This window comes from Peromyscus eremicus, chromosome 4 (assembly GCF_949786415.1).
Source record: "Peromyscus eremicus chromosome 4, PerEre_H2_v1, whole genome shotgun sequence".
In the NCBI taxonomy this organism is placed as follows: domain Eukaryota; kingdom Metazoa; phylum Chordata; class Mammalia; order Rodentia; family Cricetidae; genus Peromyscus; species Peromyscus eremicus.
In genome coordinates, this window is record NC_081419.1 from 12,936,899 (window position 1) to 12,954,278 (window position 17,380).

General features: G+C 47.0%; 2 protein-coding genes across 7 annotated transcripts in view; one reads left to right on the forward strand and one right to left on the reverse strand.

The window, feature by feature from the left end:
- The first annotated feature begins 920 nt into the window (after window positions 1-920).
- Window positions 921-8,291, forward strand: Arpc5l (actin related protein 2/3 complex subunit 5 like). Its single transcript, XM_059260232.1, has 4 exons — window positions 921-1,198; window positions 4,990-5,062; window positions 5,561-5,737; window positions 7,499-8,291. The coding sequence occupies exons 1-4, from the start codon at window positions 1,050-1,052 to the stop codon at window positions 7,559-7,561; spliced, it is 462 nt and encodes a 153-aa protein (XP_059116215.1). The 5' UTR covers window positions 921-1,049; the 3' UTR covers window positions 7,562-8,291.
- Window positions 8,292-10,212: 1,921 nt separating this feature from the next.
- The window catches only part of Golga1 (golgin A1), a 56,719-nt gene continuing 49,551 nt past the window's right edge, over window positions 10,213-17,380 (reverse strand). For all 6 annotated transcript variants that reach the window (XM_059260235.1, XM_059260238.1, XM_059260236.1 and 3 more), the window contains 8 exons: window positions 16,699-16,788; window positions 15,820-15,922; window positions 15,589-15,722; window positions 15,125-15,268; window positions 13,431-13,490; window positions 12,788-12,958; window positions 12,280-12,366; window positions 10,213-10,956 (listed from right to left, as the gene is read on the reverse strand). In XM_059260235.1, the coding sequence (XP_059116218.1) occupies window positions 10,876-10,956; window positions 12,280-12,366; window positions 12,788-12,958; window positions 13,431-13,490; window positions 15,125-15,268; window positions 15,589-15,722; window positions 15,820-15,922; window positions 16,699-16,788 (870 nt within the window). In that variant the 3' untranslated portion in view covers window positions 10,213-10,875. The remainder of the gene's footprint in view (window positions 10,957-12,279; window positions 12,367-12,787; window positions 12,959-13,430; window positions 13,491-15,124; window positions 15,269-15,588; window positions 15,723-15,819; window positions 15,923-16,698; window positions 16,789-17,380) is intronic.

A 17,380-nucleotide genomic window follows, 5' to 3' on the forward strand; every position in this document is an offset into this window, starting at 1 on the left:
TATAAGTAAAATAATAAGGAAAATTTAAAGATGTTCTCCTCAGAACATCTTTATAATAGCAGATATGAATTTCTGCTATTTTATGACCTGCCTGTGTCCCAAATTTCTTCTTAGGCATGGAGCAGGAATACAGGTGGGTTTTGACTACTTTTAGGATCTGAGACTTTATTCAGCATCTACTCGTTCCCATGGGAGCTTGGCTTTAGCATCCCAAGGTTATGTTGCATCAGCCTTGCAGTTTTTGATCTGCAGACACAGTTCGATGAGAAGTATGCAAAGCAAAAACCATGTTTTCAACTACTGACATTTGCTCGAGTGCTATTAGATGAAAATGTAATAAAAGTTTTCGTATTATTACGGAAAAGATACATTTTAGCCTACAGCTGAAATCAGGAGAAACCAGCATCCTAGGCGTCCTAGCCACTGCCCTTCTCCCATCAGTTCCTGAATTACATTGCTTTCGCCTCCTAAAATATGCCTCCAGTCAGGATCGGCCTGCAATACAGGTGGCCACAGAATCATCATTTTTTCCGGAGCGCCAGCAGGGGTCGCTACATATTCAAGTAAAGATGTCATCAAGCGTCCTGTCAGCCCCTGGGTTATACGTTAACGCCATTAAAACCCTTTACTCCTTTAACAAAGAAGTCACTTCTATGTAACCGGACAGGAATCCTCTTGTGGGTCAGTGCGGTTCGTTCAAAGTTGCCAGGCTCGGGCACTGTGCTTCACTCCCACTCACCCTGACTCAGCTCAAGGGTTTCATCCTCAGGAGCGGATGGAGGCGGTTGCTGGGCTCGCAGGCCCGTTGCTGGTAGGAGGACGCATAACAGGTGCACTAACAGACTACGCCACACCAGCGTCCCACGGTCAGGCGGCACTGCCCCGCCCACGAGAGCTTCCGGTTCCGGCGTGCCCCGGAAGTGGGCGGGCGGCGGCTGCTGCGCGCGGAGGAGGGGAGGAGGTGCTGTGCAGCGGCTTCCCGCCCCCGAGCGGAGCCGGTGCGGAGGGGAGTGGAGCAGAGCCGGCTGGGCGGCCGCCGAGCTCCTGCCATGGCCCGGAACACGCTGTCCTCGCGCTTCCGTCGGGTGGATATCGACGAGTTTGACGAGAACAAATTTGTGGACGAGCAGGAAGAGGCGGCGGCGGCGGCGGGCGAGCCAGGCCCCGACCCTGGCGAGGTGGACGGGCTCCTGCGGCAATATCCTTCCCGGCGCGGCCGCTCGGGCTCGGCCTTCTCACCCTTCTCGCCCCTGCCCCTGCCCGGCTTGTCAGTCCCAGGGTCCCCGGGTCCGTAGTCCCTGGCCTCAAGCCTTTCTCAGCAGCGCGGCCCTGGAGCTCGTTTTACACCTCCGCCCGGCTGCGCTCCGCATCCCTCAGGGAGGCCATGTATGAGTCTTAGTATCCCTCCATCCTTCCTTGCAGGAAACGGGGCCATTACCGGGCGCTGATCCTCGGGAGGGCCGGAGGTGAGCCACCTTGGATTCATTGAGCAGCCAGGCCCACTGCCCTGCTGAGCCTGTCTGTGGCTTTCTTGGGCCGGATTGCAGCCCAGCATGAAGAAAATAGTTGGGTGGGTTGTTGGGGGTAGACGGACCGGGGTGGGGTGGGGTGGGGGGTTGAGGAGGGTGTGAGATTGCCGTGCCACCTTTTCTCCTCTTCTCACCTGCCACCACATTCCTCTGAGCACCTTGGGTTTTGAGCCTTTATGGGCCGAGCCACATTCAACAAGTGATTTGCGACTCTCTCATTAACCGCCTTATGCAGGAAGCATGGAAAAAAGGTAGTGATCGGAGACTAAGAAACACCATACAGTGTCAAGTATAAAAGTAGTTCCCAGGCGACTAGAAATGACTGCTCTAGTGGCCACAGAAAACATACGTTTAGAACAGAAGAGTAAAAATAGAGGTGATTGTCACAGCTGGCTTGGCCTTTTAGCAGTTTGAGCAACACAGGAAACTGACTTACTCTCACAGGAAGATTTTTTTTTTTTTTCTTTATTCAGATGGTTTGACAGGAAGTGTGTACCCCTCCCCCGCACTTGCTAGGGCAGGGTTGGAGGCTCTTGCTGTATATAAGTCAGGTTCGGGGTGTTTAATCAGTTGACTCAGCCTGGGAAGTCAGGCCTACTGCTTTTGGGAGGAGTCCTTTAGTGCTTCTCTAGTATATCTTTTTTTTTTTTTTTTTTCTTCGAGACAGGGTTTCTCTGTGTAGTTTTGGTGCCTATCCTGGATCTCACTCTGTAGACGATGCTGGCCTTAAACTTACAGAGATCAGAGATCCACCTGGCTCTGTCTCCCGAGTGCTGGGATTAAAGGCGTGTGCCACCACTGCCTGGCTCTCTAATATATCTTTAAAACCCCTCCAGACAGAACAGGAGTTTGTTTTCAAACGTGGAGATTTCAAATTTGTATTTCCTGCACCATTCAGATGGTTAAATGGGGTCATGAGAATGGCCCCTGGAGGGAAGATTGGTTTTTAGTGTGGTGCAGGAGATTGACCGGCTTATGGGCACTCATTGTTGACAAGGCTCCAGAGTGAGGCATTTGGCCTTAGCTTATAGAGATGGTTTCTACACTCATGGCAGTATCAGAATCCTTGTTACCATGGAGAGTGTACCTCTTGGGATTGGGAGAAGGGAGGTTAGCAGATGACAAATGAAACCCTAGCAGATGTTAGGCAAGTAGGGAGAAGGCTGGAGCTAGTAATTGAGTCCCTGCGAGGTGCCAAGTGTTGCACTTAGATCATTGCATTCAATCTACAGAACCTCATGTGAGTCTTAGGAGAGAAGAGCAAAGAGGTTTGGGGGGAGGCTAGGAGGAAGTGGTCTCAGGGCTGTGCTGAGAATTGTCATTGTGGAATAGGAGACTGAGAACGTGGAAAGCTGTCTGTGCATTCACATAGGCTGGCTCTCATCTGCTTAAACCTTCCATAAGTCACATACTCTCTCAGCCTCAGCATTCTTTCCCCAAATGATAGAGACAACTATGTTGTCTTCACCACTTCAATGGGAGCTTCACTGAACTAACATCTGGTGTCCTCCACAGCTAGTGGCAATGGATTATAGAGAGAGCTTGGATTTGAAGGTCATTGTAGTTTTGTGACCTTGACCTTGGGCAGGAAATTTCTCTTTTGACCCAGTTTCATTGTCTCCAAGGAAGAAGTCAGGTTCTTGTCCTAGAGGATTTTGCAGATGTTGACTGCATCTGGTCCTGGGTCCAAGACCCTGGGGAGATTTTTTTCCTCCGCTCTGGAAGCTTTAAAGTATCACTATAGCTCATTTTCTTCCTCAGTAAAGCAGCTTCTGGTCATTGAAGCCGGACTATAGAGCAGTGTCTTTTATAGTTTCCACACCCGCCCTCCACATCCTTCACCCCAAAGAAATTTGGCCAAGTTTGGTGACATTTTGATTATCATAGTTTTAGGATGTTACTGGGAATGTTAGGGTGGTCAAAGAGGCTGTTAAGCATTCTGCAGCACACATCAAAGAATCTTCTGGTTTAAATGGCTGTAGGGCCATGGCAGAGAATAGTCTAGAAGGTTCTTCAGTTATCACAACCTGTTTTCTGAAAGTGTTGGAAGCTATCTGGGTATAGAGGTAGTTTAATAAACTGTGTGACTGGAGAGATGCCCCCCCTGCTCCCCATTCTACCCAGCAGTTGGGGGCCCTTGATTGTCAGTGGCTGCAGAGCTTGCTGGACAAAAAGCTGCAGGTGGTCAAGCAGTATCCAGCCTAACATTTTTGTCCTCATGGACTAAATTACATCATTTGTCCTTCTCCATCATCCATTTTGCAAATGAAATGATAGTTTATGTGTACTGTTAAGCCTCTGGGGATACTGTCTAGGGATACCAAATTAGAAAACTTATGGGGAAGAGGGGTATTAGTGACTGTATCAGGACTAGCCTTTGTTTGAGGAAAAGGAATTCCAAAACTAGAAGATAAGGTGTGGGCGCTGGTCTACTGTATAAGGTAGGTCTGGTCCAGCACAGTGGGTGAGTGGCTTGCCTGGTGGTATAGACTAGCTTTTCTAGATGGTGCTTACTGGGGAAGCTGGGAATTCAGGTTTGCACCAGAGGCTAGCTGTCACACATGCAGACTGCTGAACAGGGGTAAAGGCCTGATTGGGCAGAGTCATTCCTTGTTCTATTTTTGAAGTTTTTTGGCTTAAGCCAATGTTTCACATGAGGAAATGAAATTGGCTGATGTAATTCAGTTTAAAATAGGTGTCACCTTTGGGGACATAACCTACTTTGTAATTTTCTTTTGTGTGCTGGGTATTCAGAACTCAGCAGTGAATGTGGAGTTGGGATTCTAAGGTTTGTGGGACAAGGGAGCAAATGGCTCATTTTGTGGGCCAAAAGTGAGACCTTGCTGATTTGGAAAATAGACGGCTCCCCCTTCCCCCCTTTTCTTTTTTTGAGGCAGGGTATAACCATGTAGCTCTCTCTGGCTGTTATTTAATCTGCCTCTGCCTGAATGCTAAGATTTAAAGGCATGTGCTACTAGGAGGCCTGGCCTGGGAGGTGGACTTGACACAACTTGATTTCTTTAGTAGTTTGATAAGAGGCACTGAGTGAAGAGTTAAGATGTGTTTATGTCTCTCTTCTTCCTTTTAGAATGAGAAGGTGAGAGAGAATTCCTTCCAGTCCACTTGTGCATGAAGGTCCTGTAGGGCAGACTGCCTAGAGGAGGTGCACGTAGGCTCTATCAGACTCTTACAAAAGTGAGCAGTTTTTTGAGGAGGAAGGTTTAGGGAGATACACTGGAAGAGCTTTCAGGTTAGTAGAGGTAACTTTCACTCCTTCCTGTACATTAGGAAAGCTCAAGGCTATAATAGGCTATGTCTGCCTGGAAGAGGCCAGCAGGAGACAGTAGTTGGTATGGATAAGGATCCCTTTGATTACTCTTGAGCTGTTTATTAAGTAAGGTCATTAATGAGAACATGGACATGTTTTGAGCTTAGCCATCCTTAACTGGCCTCGATGCACAGGGGACATGCTTCGGGCGTTCCATGCAGCCTTGCGGAACTCTCCAATCAACACCAAGAATCAAGCTGTGAAGGTAGGACCAGGGCTTTGATTGTGTCCTCAGCAGCAGCATGAGCTCCCTAGACAGCAGTTATACATCACTGGGAAGCCACATGCTATTCCCCAGATACTGGTGCAGTAGGTAGCTTGATAACCTTGTAATCTATAGTCTCTAAGGCTTTGCTGATGTATCAAAAGTAGTGACACTTGAGGCTGGGCTGAGCTCAGTGGTAGAGGGCTTATCCAGCATATGGACTGCCCTGGGTTCAATCCCTGGCACCAGGAAAAAAAAAAAAAGTCATATTTACCTGCAGTAAACTATTTGTAATCTCAACACTAAGTGGAGTCACTTATTTGTAGAAATATGAGATACAGTGAAATGTAAAGCCAAAGAAGTTCAGCTCATCTATGTAGCTCTTCCCTAGATGAATTAGAAAGGGATGGTGTTTCTATCATGTTTTGTCCAGTGGTGTTCTGTAGCAGTGTTAGGATTGAAACTTCTGGCCTCACTCACTTTTTCTTTCCTCTGTAGGACCGAGCCCAGGGTGTAGTTCTGAAAGTACTCACAAACTTTAAGAGCAGTGAAATTGAGCAGGCTGTGCAGTCACTGGACAGAAATGGCATTGACTTGTTAATGAAGTACATTTATAAAGGATTTGAGAAGCCTACAGAAAATAGCAGTGCTGTGTTACTCCAGTGGCATGAAAAGGTATGTGACTACATCGCTCCACTGCAGGCTGCAGTTCCCCCAAGGTTCATACTGGCATGTCAGACTTAGAACAGATGTAGGATGCTCATTTAGGTCATTTAGGAATGGCAGGCCTAAGCTGTGACATCGCACTTTCTCTTCACCTTGGAAGCACCTCATCAGGATCTTCAAATACTGGCAGTCATACTACGTTTGCTTTTTAGCTGTGGATTTAGGCTAGGCAGGACAAACTACCCTTGATACAGAACATGAGGCAGGTGGCATGGTGAGGTAGGAAGGGGCTTGATGTTTCCTTTGTGGAAGAGAGCTGCTGCAAACAGGGAATTGAAGACATTTTAGAAATGGCTGGTCCACTCACTGACAGAAGGGGCAGTTGGCAGAAATCGAGTTATTTAATATGGCTTTCATTGACTTGAAGCAGAAAAGGTTTTTTTGTCCATTACTTGAAGGGTATAGGACTAAGGCCATGTGTCAAGCTTTTGTCCTGCTTATATGTCAGGCAAGCCCCCCAACACTTCAGCAAATACACCCACCACTTAAGGGGACCGGACTGGTCTGTGATGAATACAGTTTTTTTATTTTATTTTTTAAATAATTATTTTCTGTCTTCATTGGTGTTTTCCTGCATGTATGTCTGTATGAGGGTGTCAGATCCTCTGGAACTAGAGTTACAGACAGTTGTGAGCTGCCATGTGGGTGCTGGAAGCTGAACTCGGGACCTCTGGAAGAGCAGCTGCTCTTAACCGCTGAGCTGTCTCCCAGCCACCCCCCCTCCCCTGCTCCGTGAATACAGTTCTTGCCAAGAGGTTCAGCATGAGAATTTTAAAAGGGTCTTATGTAGCTCAGGTTACCCTCAAATTTATTTATTTTTTGAGACAGGGTTTCTCTGTGTAACAGTCCTAGCTGTCCTGGAACTCACTCTGGACCAGGCTGGCCTCAAACTCGGAGATCCGCCTGCCTCTGCCTCTTGAGTGCTAGGATTGAAGGTGTGCACCACTACCGCCCAGCACCTCAAATTTGTTTAACTGGGGATGACTTTGAACTTGTGATGTTAGTGCAGAGATTGCAGGCATGTGCCACCATATTGGGTTTATATGGTGTTGAGATGGAATCCTGGGCTTCATATATGCTGGCTGGGTACTCTACCAACTCAACCACATCTCCAGCTTGAGATTTTTTTTTCCAATGCTAGAGGCAGAACCAGGGTTCTGGTATGTGTTAGGCAAGTGAGTCACTGAACTAGACCCCTTGGCAGTATTGAGTTTTAAGAATGCTGCTTTTATTAGGTCAGTTTCCAGCCACTGGGCTGTGGCCTCTGGTCCTCTTGGTGGGGGTTCTGAGCCCTTTAAACCTCATCATTGCCTAGGCTCAGAAGTTGCTGGTGGTGGTAGTGACTCTCAGGTGGTGTGGTAGCAAGGCTCTTGCATCCCTGTGAGGTGACTTTGTGTCAGTCTGTCAGCAGGCAGTTCTCCACGGGCTGCTGTGCATTTCCATGGATAGGTAGGTTAGGGCAGGCTGGAAGCAGTGAGGCTGTTTTGTGCTTGGGGTCGCAAGCCAGTTCTATTGCTTTAAGAGTTGGCAGCTTTTGGGACCCTTGGGACGGGTCCCTCCCTAGAACTTGATCTTTCCCAGCAAGTCTGGAATATGGAACATGGTGGGATTTAGGTCTGGGAATATGTGTCCTTATCTCTCCAGGCAAGTGATGCTCCCTTCTGGATAGTCAGGTACCATTTGACATGTTTCCTTTTCCTGTCCCCACAGGCCTTAGCTGTAGGAGGATTAGGCTCCATTATAAGAGTTCTTACAGCAAGAAAGACTGTTTAAAAAAAAGAATCATGTTACCTTGAGAAGAATTTTGGATGCCCAGGCTGGTGAAGAAGGGACTGACAATGGACCATCTTCCTGAACTCCCAGCTCAATATTCAGGAAACAAATCTGCTGAAATGTATTTTACTTTTAAGGTGGAGGGAGAAATTGTCTTATTGTTTCCTAAATTCTTTGCAGGATCAGTGTCTCCGCCTTTGTCTACAGAGTAACACAGAACTGACACTTGACTATCAGACTGACTGTCCAGATTATGTCAGGTGTACCTGTGTACACTGTTTGAAATGGGGAGGGACTATTTGGGCAGGTGCAAATCCAAGGGCTGCTGTGAGAAGGAGGGCTTGGGTTCTGAAGTGGAAAAAACCTCAGAGTTTGTACAGACACTCCGTCTTCCCAGAGAAGACAGGCTCTCTCTTGGGTTCATTGTAAAGTGCCTGCTGCATTAATAAAGCTCTTGGCTTACTAGTCTATTCATTGCAGTGTGTTCTCTGTATGTTAAATGGTAAAGAAAGGGATGGTTTGGAAAGCTGATGTGGAAGGGATACAGGTGTCCCTGTCCTGCCATCCCTGAGGGGTGGGGGGCAAGCATGACAGTGCCATGGCTATGCCACACTTTGACCACAGTGATGCTGGACGCTACCAAGAGGCATTTTGCTGATATCTATTGTTTCTTACTCCTTTGATTTGTATGTAATTTTGGAGCTTATTTAATAAAATGTCAAATGTTTAATTGAGGCTTCAAAAGTCATCCATTTGTATGATTACAGTTGGAGTCTTGGGAAGTTCTGGTCACCATCTCTTGGTGTAGGGTCTGATGTATTATAGGAGTCAGTCATGCCTTGACAAATTTTCTTTCCAGACTAAATTAAACCCCAGCAAAGGCAGTTAGCTATTAGCCATAAAGCAAGTGTTCCTGAGCGTCATAATCGCAGCTTAAGAGCTGGCAGAGGCCCCTATTTCATATTCTTGCAGCTCTGTGGATAAAGTGCCATGGGCCTTGCCCTTCCCAGATTCTTTGCAGAAGCACTGATGCTTGAGAGGTAGGACTAGGCTGTAGGCTTCATTAAATCATGTATTTATTCACCTGTAACCTGGGGAGTTTGCTTCCTTTTGAAAGACAAACATCTATAACCCTTGCAATACTAAATACAAAGCCAGGCAGTGGTGGCACATGACTGTAATCCTAGCATTGGAGGCAGAGGCAGGCAGATACCGAGTTAGAGGCCAGCGTGGTCTCCAGAGTGAGTTCAGGACAGCCAGGGCTACACAGTAAAACCCTGTCTTGAAAAAACAAACAAACAAACAAACAAACAAAAAAAAAAAAAACAGAAAAAAACCCAACCCAAAAACCACATCTCAAGCTTTATCAAGTACATCTCACTGTAGTTGCATCTTGAAGAGCTTTAATCAAAAAGTATTGCACCACAAATGACTCGGCTACAGCAGTTTTCAGATAATAACATCTATCCCTATTTACATCGGTAGTACGATCACAGTCCAGTGCTCATATATAAAGGGCTACATGTACTGTCTCGTCACCAAAGTTTATAGAAGTAAAGTGCACAAGCCACTTGGAATAGCTACTGCACTCTTCTAGTGCTGGAGGAGCTCAACATGCAGCAGGAAAGCCATTTAAATGAGTGGGCCCCACAGCCAGACCTCAACCTGCAGGTAGGGGTGTGTGTGTGTGTGTGTGTGTGTGTGTGTGTATGTGTGTGTGTGTGAGAGAGAGAGAGACAGAGAGCGAGAGAGACAGACAGACAGACAGACAGACAGAGGAGAGAGAAAGAATACCAGCTCAAGGGGCTGGGAAACCTCAGGCCTAGAAAGGGCTTCCAAAGCTGGGATTGTAGCTACTTTTGGACTGCCCAGTCCTCTGAGGGTTCTTACCTGGGACAGGAGGAAAGGAGGAAGTCTTACTTGGTGGAGAAGCTACATCTTCCTCAGTAAAGTCACAGAACAGTGGGACTCTGGTTTCATGTCCCCACTAAATGGTAAGGGGCATCCTAAAGGGAAACTTCAAGAAGAGCCACAGCCAAAGCAATGCCATCCTGACTTAGAAGGCAAATGCTGCAAATACCTGGATTTCTGTATGGCACATTGTATGTTTATACATACATATGTTGACCTTAAGCTGAAAAACATAAATTTACTTAAATGGTAACTTTAGAAGCTCCAGTTATTAGTTTATTTGCTAATGAAACTTTGATCAAACTCAAATTGTTTCCCTTGAGATCTGATGTGGCTTATCCAGAACAAGTGTAAAAATGAACATAAGTTTCTATCAGCTAAAACCGAGGCATGTGTGCTATCAAGTGTGGCAGCCAGCTGGGCTGTCTGGATGCCATGTATGAATGTAGTGTTAAATACTTGGGTAGGAGAGTGAGAGCCTGCTTCCATTGAATTCAGCAGGTTGTTCTTAAGTAGAAAAGTGTGATTGGCTTTTGCTCAGTGGTAATATGACAGAATTCAGAGCAAAGCCAGAGAAACTCTACCGTTTCAGAGAGCAGGTGCCACAGAAGGCAAGCAAAATGACAAAGGGGCATGAGTCCTGGCACTAGAAAGACATGGTGTTCTGATTTTCCTTTTTAAGTGGATTTTATAATACAGGAGACATGTTTATAATAGTGAAGAACTTTTGCTATAAAAAATAGTTTAAAATGGTTTACCAGCAACCCATCCAAGACAAGTACATTCATTAAGAAGGCAATTGAGTGTATTTGGTGCTGTATGTAGAGATCATTCCATCTGCTTGCTAGTTTTCTCAGGACTGGAAAGTTGCATACTCATCAGTCCACACTGGCCCCATTACCTATGAGACGGACACATCTCAAGTTCCAGGTGGTTGGGGAAACAAAGTGAAATGATACTTTCATGAGAACCCCGACATGCTAGTGCAAGGGGACTTCAAAGACCACCCTTGAGTTGGCTTTTTATGAAAGGACTGGCTCCACCTTTAGTCATGTCACCTCTGTTTGATAATTAGTTGTTACCTCACATGCCGGTCACTTCAATTTTAAGTGCTAATATTAAATGATAGAGGACTCAACTGCAGCTGGCCAGAGCTGGGATATTAGCAGCACGGTGAAGATCTGGTCAGTGCTCAGGATTCCTCTTGTTTGGTGACCAGAATGATAGGGTTGGCTCCCTTCTGAAGTTCTTATCAGCTTGCAGGCAGGTAGGCTTGTAAACAGTGTCTAGACACTTGTACAAAATACTGCAGTTACAGCGTTTAAAAACCCACCCAGTCTGGTGTGTCAGTGTTCTTTTCACAGAAAGAGTGTCAGCCCATGTAGCTCCATCCTTGGGTGGTTCTAGGACCATGGTATCCGAGGGTTGGAGATAGATGGCCGGATGCTGCCCTTGGGAGCTGGTTTGGATCCAAACCAAGACATCTGCATTTGAAACAGAAAAAGCTCCTGAGCTGAGAAACAGAACTAGGGGCAGTGGGAGCGGAAACAACCCTTGTCTTCTAGTCATCCCAGCTGGTCAGAGGAGTAACCAGGAAGCTTCCAATAACCCAGTCTGCAGGGCTAAGAGCCCAGATTCAGGAAAAGAAATGGTAGGAAGGAACTGGACTGATGAGAAGAGAGTGGAACTGGAGGTGGGTTTCTCCCATTCTATTACAGCATTTATGCAGGTGCCTTAGCAATTTCATGGGGTTTGCTGTGCTGGTGACTGAATCTGAGACTTTGCACGTACTAGGCAAGCACTTTACCACTGAGCTATACCCCAGCCCAGGGAAAAAAAACAATGTTAAATGTAGGCGCCAGGCCAGAACTGGAGCAATAGAGAAGTTCCATCAATGAAAATGCTGTGATGGGAAGAGGCAGATGGATCTCTGTGAGTTCGAGGCCAACCTGGGCTACAGAGTGAGTTCCAGGAAAGGCGCAAAGCTACACAGAGAAACCCTGTCTCGAAAAACCAAAAAAAAAAAAAAAAAAAAAAAAAAATTTCCAGGTTTGCTGGGCGGTGGTGGCACACGCCTTTAATCCTAGCACTCAGGAGGCAGAGGCAGGCGGATCTCTGTGAGTTCGAGGCCAGCCTGGGCTACAGAGTGAGTTCCAGGACAGGCTCCAAAAGCTACATTAGAGAAACCCTGTCTCGAAAAACCAAAAAAGAAAACAAAAAAAAAAAAAAAAAAAAAAAAAAAAGAAAAGAAAATGCTGTGATGAACAAAGTCTGGCATCTGGTGGTGACAAAGAACAGAACACTGGGCTAAAGAATGTTCTTTAGGAGCTGGAGAGATGGCTCAGCAGTTAAGAGAACTTGCTGCTCTTCCAGCGGTCCTGAGTTCAATTCCCAGCAACCATGTGGTGGCTCACAACCATCTATACAGGATCTGATGCCCTCTTCTAGTGTGCAGGTGCACATGCAGAGCACTCATACATAAAATACAAATAAAAGACTGTTCTTTGAACTGCCTGGTCAATTTCATCTTACAAAAAGCAAGTAAGCTGCTGGGTGGTGGCACAAGCCTTTAATCCCAGCACTTGGGAGGCAGAGGCAGGTGAATTTCTATGAGTTCAAGGCTAGAGCAAGTTCCAGGACAGCCAGGGCTACACAGAGAAACAGTCTTAAAAAACCGAAAGCAAAAAGCAAATAAGCTGAGGTACAGCTGTGGCTGGTCACCTGCCTCAGGAGCTGGTCTGGATGCCAGTGCCTGGGTAACTGACAATCCTGTGCAGCAGTGGAAACAGCAGACTAGGGAAGCTTACCTTATATTCCAGAGTTTCTTTGAGCATGTTCTCTTCTTCTTGTGAGAAGTTTAACAGCACTGACACTGCTTTTATGAGATGAAAAGCCTGAAACAAAACCCACTTTTACTGCCATAGGCCTGGGGGAGGGGGGGGTAGGTAGGCAGGCAGTTAAGGGGTTAAATGGCAGCACTTCCTGTTTGCCTTGGTTCACAAGGATGAGGTAGTGGGTGCAATTCCAGCTTTTTGAGTCATCTCTCACTTTGGGGACTGAGAGCCAAGGGAACATTCTCAATAGCTACCCTGCTCTTCATGCTGGACAGACTGTTTCTAAGTCTTTAGCTTCAGCAGCATTAAAGCTAGAATTCAGAGGGGAACCCACATTTCCCCAGGAGCCACTTCCCATTACAGTCTGCTTAGCAGGTCAGCACTGAGGGATGAGGGGAAGTAGGTAGAAGGAGACTGAGGGAAGCCATGCAGGATAGACTCTACGAGCCCAACACCCAAAAAAGCAGCTGCAAGTCTTTACCTCAGATTCTCGACAGGACATGAATTTTAAAACAACATGTTTAAGGTATTCAAAATTGATCTCTCGGGCGTCAGTCAGGTCAGCATTATTGGTGACAGAAGGGGCCATATTTGGTATCTCAGGACCTGTCTTCTCCCGGACCTCAAAAAGCTCACTGTCAGGCCTGATTTTCTGAAAAGCAATGGGAAATGTGCCATGTCAAAGCCCTCCAGCTAGGTCTAGGATCACAGGAAGATTCACCAGACCCAGCTGTGACCAGCTCCTGACTAACTAACTGTACATCACTGGGCAAAAGGGCCATTGACCAGGGAAGTGCCTGAACCTGAGGAAGGCTTAGCTCTTCTCTTGGGGTCAGTGGCTGAGAGGAGGGAACTAGGTCATGTTTTTCTATCTGTGTGAGAACATGCATGCAGGCATGGAGAAGGCAGACTCAGACCTCATGCCCAAGGTTGCATTGTCACAAGAACACTTCTCAAGACCCTTCTCCCACCAGCCCACATCCAACCTCTTAGAGAACCCTCTGCAATCAACTAAGAGAGCACCCCAGGCAGCCAAGGACCCCAAGAGGACCAGAAAATCAGGGAGGGCATGGGAGTGGGGAGATGTGGGACTGAGTGTGTGGAGGGCACAAGTGGGCACTCACCAGCTCCTTCTGCAGAGTCTTCTTAAGTTCCAGCATCCTCTGTTGCATTTGCTTCATAATCTGAGGTAACCCCCACCCCAAAGCCAGCTGTCAGTGCCATGTTAGAAGGCCTTAAGAGGCCCTCCTGTAGGCTTATTCTCAGTGACTCCTTGGGCTTCCTTGCTGCTGCTCCACCCTTTGCCTTCCCAGGCTCCAGAGAGGCCAGAGTATCATCATGTTCTTCCAATAGAACACTGCCTACCCAACCTTGTGTGTGGGCCCTCAGGCCTGCTGGCAGTGCCCATACACTTGGAGAGTGCTCCTGTGAGTGGCTCTGTAGAATATATTCCATTTTTTAAAAGTATGGGTGTTTTGCTTTCTGACGTGTCAGATCCTGGGACTGGAGCTGCCATGTGGATGCTGAGAATTGAACTCAGGTCCTCTACCAGCAGTGCTCTTAGCCATTGAGTCATCTATCCAGCCCCTCAGATTCATTTTTCTTTTCTTTTCTTTTTTTTTTTTTTTTTGGTTTGGATCTCACAGTTATCACTGCTGAACTGATACTCTGCAGTGTAATTCAAGATAGTGCAAAAGGTCATGAAGTTTTTCTGTATAATCCACTAACACTGTCTTATTTTATTTACTTATTTTTTTTGAGACAGGGTTTCTTTGTGAGGTCTTGGCTGTCCTGGAACTCCCTCTCTAGACCAGGCTGGCCTCGAACTCACAGATATCTGCCTGTATCTGCCTCCCAAGTGCTGGGATTAAAGGTGTGCACCACCACTGCATGGCTCCACTGATTTTATTTTTATATTACAATCAGTGGGTTTATTATTATAAGGCTTAAATATAGTTTACTACACATTCCATCATTCATTAAAAAGGCTGAATTCCAAAACAAAACTCTTCGTTTTGACAGGGTTTCCCTTTGCAGCCCTGGCTGTCCTGGAACCAGGATGGCCTCAAACTCAGAAATTTGCCTGCCTCTGCCTCCTGAGTACTGTGAATAAAGGCAGGTGACACCATTGCCCAGCTACTTGGGAAACAGAGGCAGGCGGATCTCTGTGAGTTTGAGACCAGCCTGATCTACAGAGTGAGTTCCAGGGCAGCCAGGGCTACACAGAGAATCCCTGTCTCAAAACAAACAAACAAAAACAAAAACAAAAATAAAAAAAGGAAAATGTTTTAAAGATTTTTAAAAAAACTTTGTGTATGTACACTGGGTGGTGGTGGCACATAGCTGTAATCCCAGCACTCAGGAGGCAGAGGTAGACGGATCTCTGTGAGTTCCAATACAGTCAGAGCTGTTACAGAGAAACCCTAACCCTATCTTGAAAAACAAACAAACAAACAAACAAACAAACAAACAAACAAACAAACAAACAAACAGCTACATGGTGAGACCAGTCTCTAAAGAAGCTTCACATGGCCCAGGCTGGCCTTTTCTTCTGGTACTTCTGCATCTGTCTCCAGAGTGCAGGGTTACAGGTGTGCATCACTACACTGCACAGGATTTCAATGTGCACTGAGAGATGTAAACATAGTGGGACAGAAGAGTGAGACCAACAGCCATCAGAAAGCCAGCACCAACCTCTTAAGGAGAGATGGCAGACTTGGTGGAAGGGATAACGACATTGAGGAGGAACAGCAGGGTCTCAGGCCTGAGAGCTGGGCTAGAGCAGACCCATGGCTAGCCAGGTGCAGGGTGTCCTCACCTTATTTTTCTCTGTAAGTTGCTGCTCTAAGTCCTGCTTTTCTTTCTGTAGCTGCTCTAGATCCATGGCCTCAACCTCACCATTTGGAGTTCCTTCTGCAATCTGAAGCTCATACTCAGAATCCTGCATGGCTTTTGTGATGACCTATGGGATAGTGGCAACAAGACAAAAGGCAGGAGCTGAGATGCAGGTCTGTGGAGAAGTGCCAGCTCACTGCATAGGTGTTCTTTGGCATGCTGCAGCAAGCTGCTGGTGGGAACTAAGGTCAGACATAAGATGATTCCATTCAGTGGCTGCCAGGCAACTAGAGGCAATCAACTGGCACACTAACAGGTGCTGCCACACAGATGGCCCCATAGGTCTCAAGCCCCCTAGATAGCTGAGCACCTTTACCATAAAGACAGGACCCTAAAGGTGCAGAGTAGGCACTCTACCCTAACCTCTAGTATAGGGATAGCACTCACAAGTGGCTCCTGGCCCTGCAGTTGCAGGGGGTCCTCTCCTCTTGCGGTCTGCACTGCCTCCTGGGCTCTGTAGCTCCTTAAAGCCTCCACTTCACTCTGCAGTTGGTGTATCTGCAGCAGGGCAGACTCGTGACCTAGGGTGGTAGAGTACAGTGTGAGCCAGTAACTGTACACTGCTTTGTGATAGGCTAGGTCACTAGTGATACCCTTGCTGGTCATGGGTAGACTCACCTTTCTCCAGCTGGCGAAGTTCCTGTTCCTTCTGGAGAAGCACTTTGTCCTTTTCACACAGGCTCCGATTTTTCTCTTCTATGATGGCTGTCAGCTGGGCAGCCTTAGCAGAAAACTTAGCATGAGAGGGGCTGACAAAATCCCCTCTCCCACAGGGACTCCATTTTCCACTTGGGGGCGGTGGTGGGGAGCCCTCCATGACATCCGTAGCCTAGAACAAACCTATGGCAATTGGATCCATTCTGCTAAATGCCCTGCACAGGGTGCTTCCCCTCATTTGCCCTATGGCCTATGCTGGGCCAAGCTAGAGTGTGGAAGTTTTGGTCAGCCTCTCAATACATCCTTTCCTGAGTATGCTGCACCACCCTTTTGTATCACCTCATTCTGGTGTCGGAATGTACCAGGTATGATTACCCTAGGTTCTTTTCAGAGGTGACTAGCCTTCAGATTGGTCAAGAACTCATTAGAGGCCTCTAGCCAGCAAGACTAGAACTAGGTGCTCTGTATGTCCCCACATATGGTTTTCCCTTTACTTCTGGCTGGGAACTCACCCTTTGTGGGTAGCAGATGGTGATGTACCACTTCACAGAATTAAGACCGTTAGATCTCTACTAAAGGACTTTTCTCTAATCAATATTTTACAACTAAGTAACTAGCCATGAAAAGTTAGGAAGGGGCATTACCTGGAGTAAAGTTTCTTGGTAATAGTTTCTCCTAGAATTTTACAGGTCATAGGGCATCTCCCAATTGACTATGTTGCCTGAGACCCTTGACATGCCTACCCTGGGTGTGTGGGGCCTCTCTGATGGCCCCCAACGGGAGGCACAGTGCTCTTGAGACTGCAGGGGAACACACCTTAGTAGCCAGTTAGGGGCATACCTGTTGTTGGAACTCTTCCCTCTGTTTCCGCACCTCCTCCAGGGCTTGAGCCATAGCCACACTCACAATTTCTCTTTGGCTCCATTCATCCTAGAATTAAAAAAACAGGCATGTGACTGAGTCCCAAAACAGTCTATATTTTCTTTTCTTTTCTTTTTTTTTTTTTGGTTTTTCGAGACAGGGTTTCTCTGTGTAGCTTTGCACCTTTCCTGGAACTCACTTGGTAGCCCAGGCTGGCCTCGAACTCACAGAGATCCGCCTGGCTCTGCCTCCCGAGTGCTGGGATTAAAGGCGTGTGCCACCACCGCCCGGCCAGTCTATATTTTCTTATCTTTGTCCTTCACCTCTAGCCCAACAGAGGAGCTCCCCCACTTTGCAGGGTCCTCTGCTGACTGCCTTGTTGGACACCGCATCTGCTCTCACAAATGGGCACATTAATGAGGGCCAATGGTCCTGGGAGCTCTCCATCTAGTAACTAGAACTGGTCTAAGAAATCCACACAAAACAAGAAGGCTCACAGGCACAACCTGGTCACAGGAAATGGAATGAAGCAGCTGCTGAGCATTACAAGAGCTCACTCTCATCCATAAAAACCCTTTTAAAAGACTTATTGGGCTGGAGAGATGGCTCAGGGGTTAAGAGTGCTGACTCTTCTTCCAGAGGACCTGAGTTTAATTCCCAG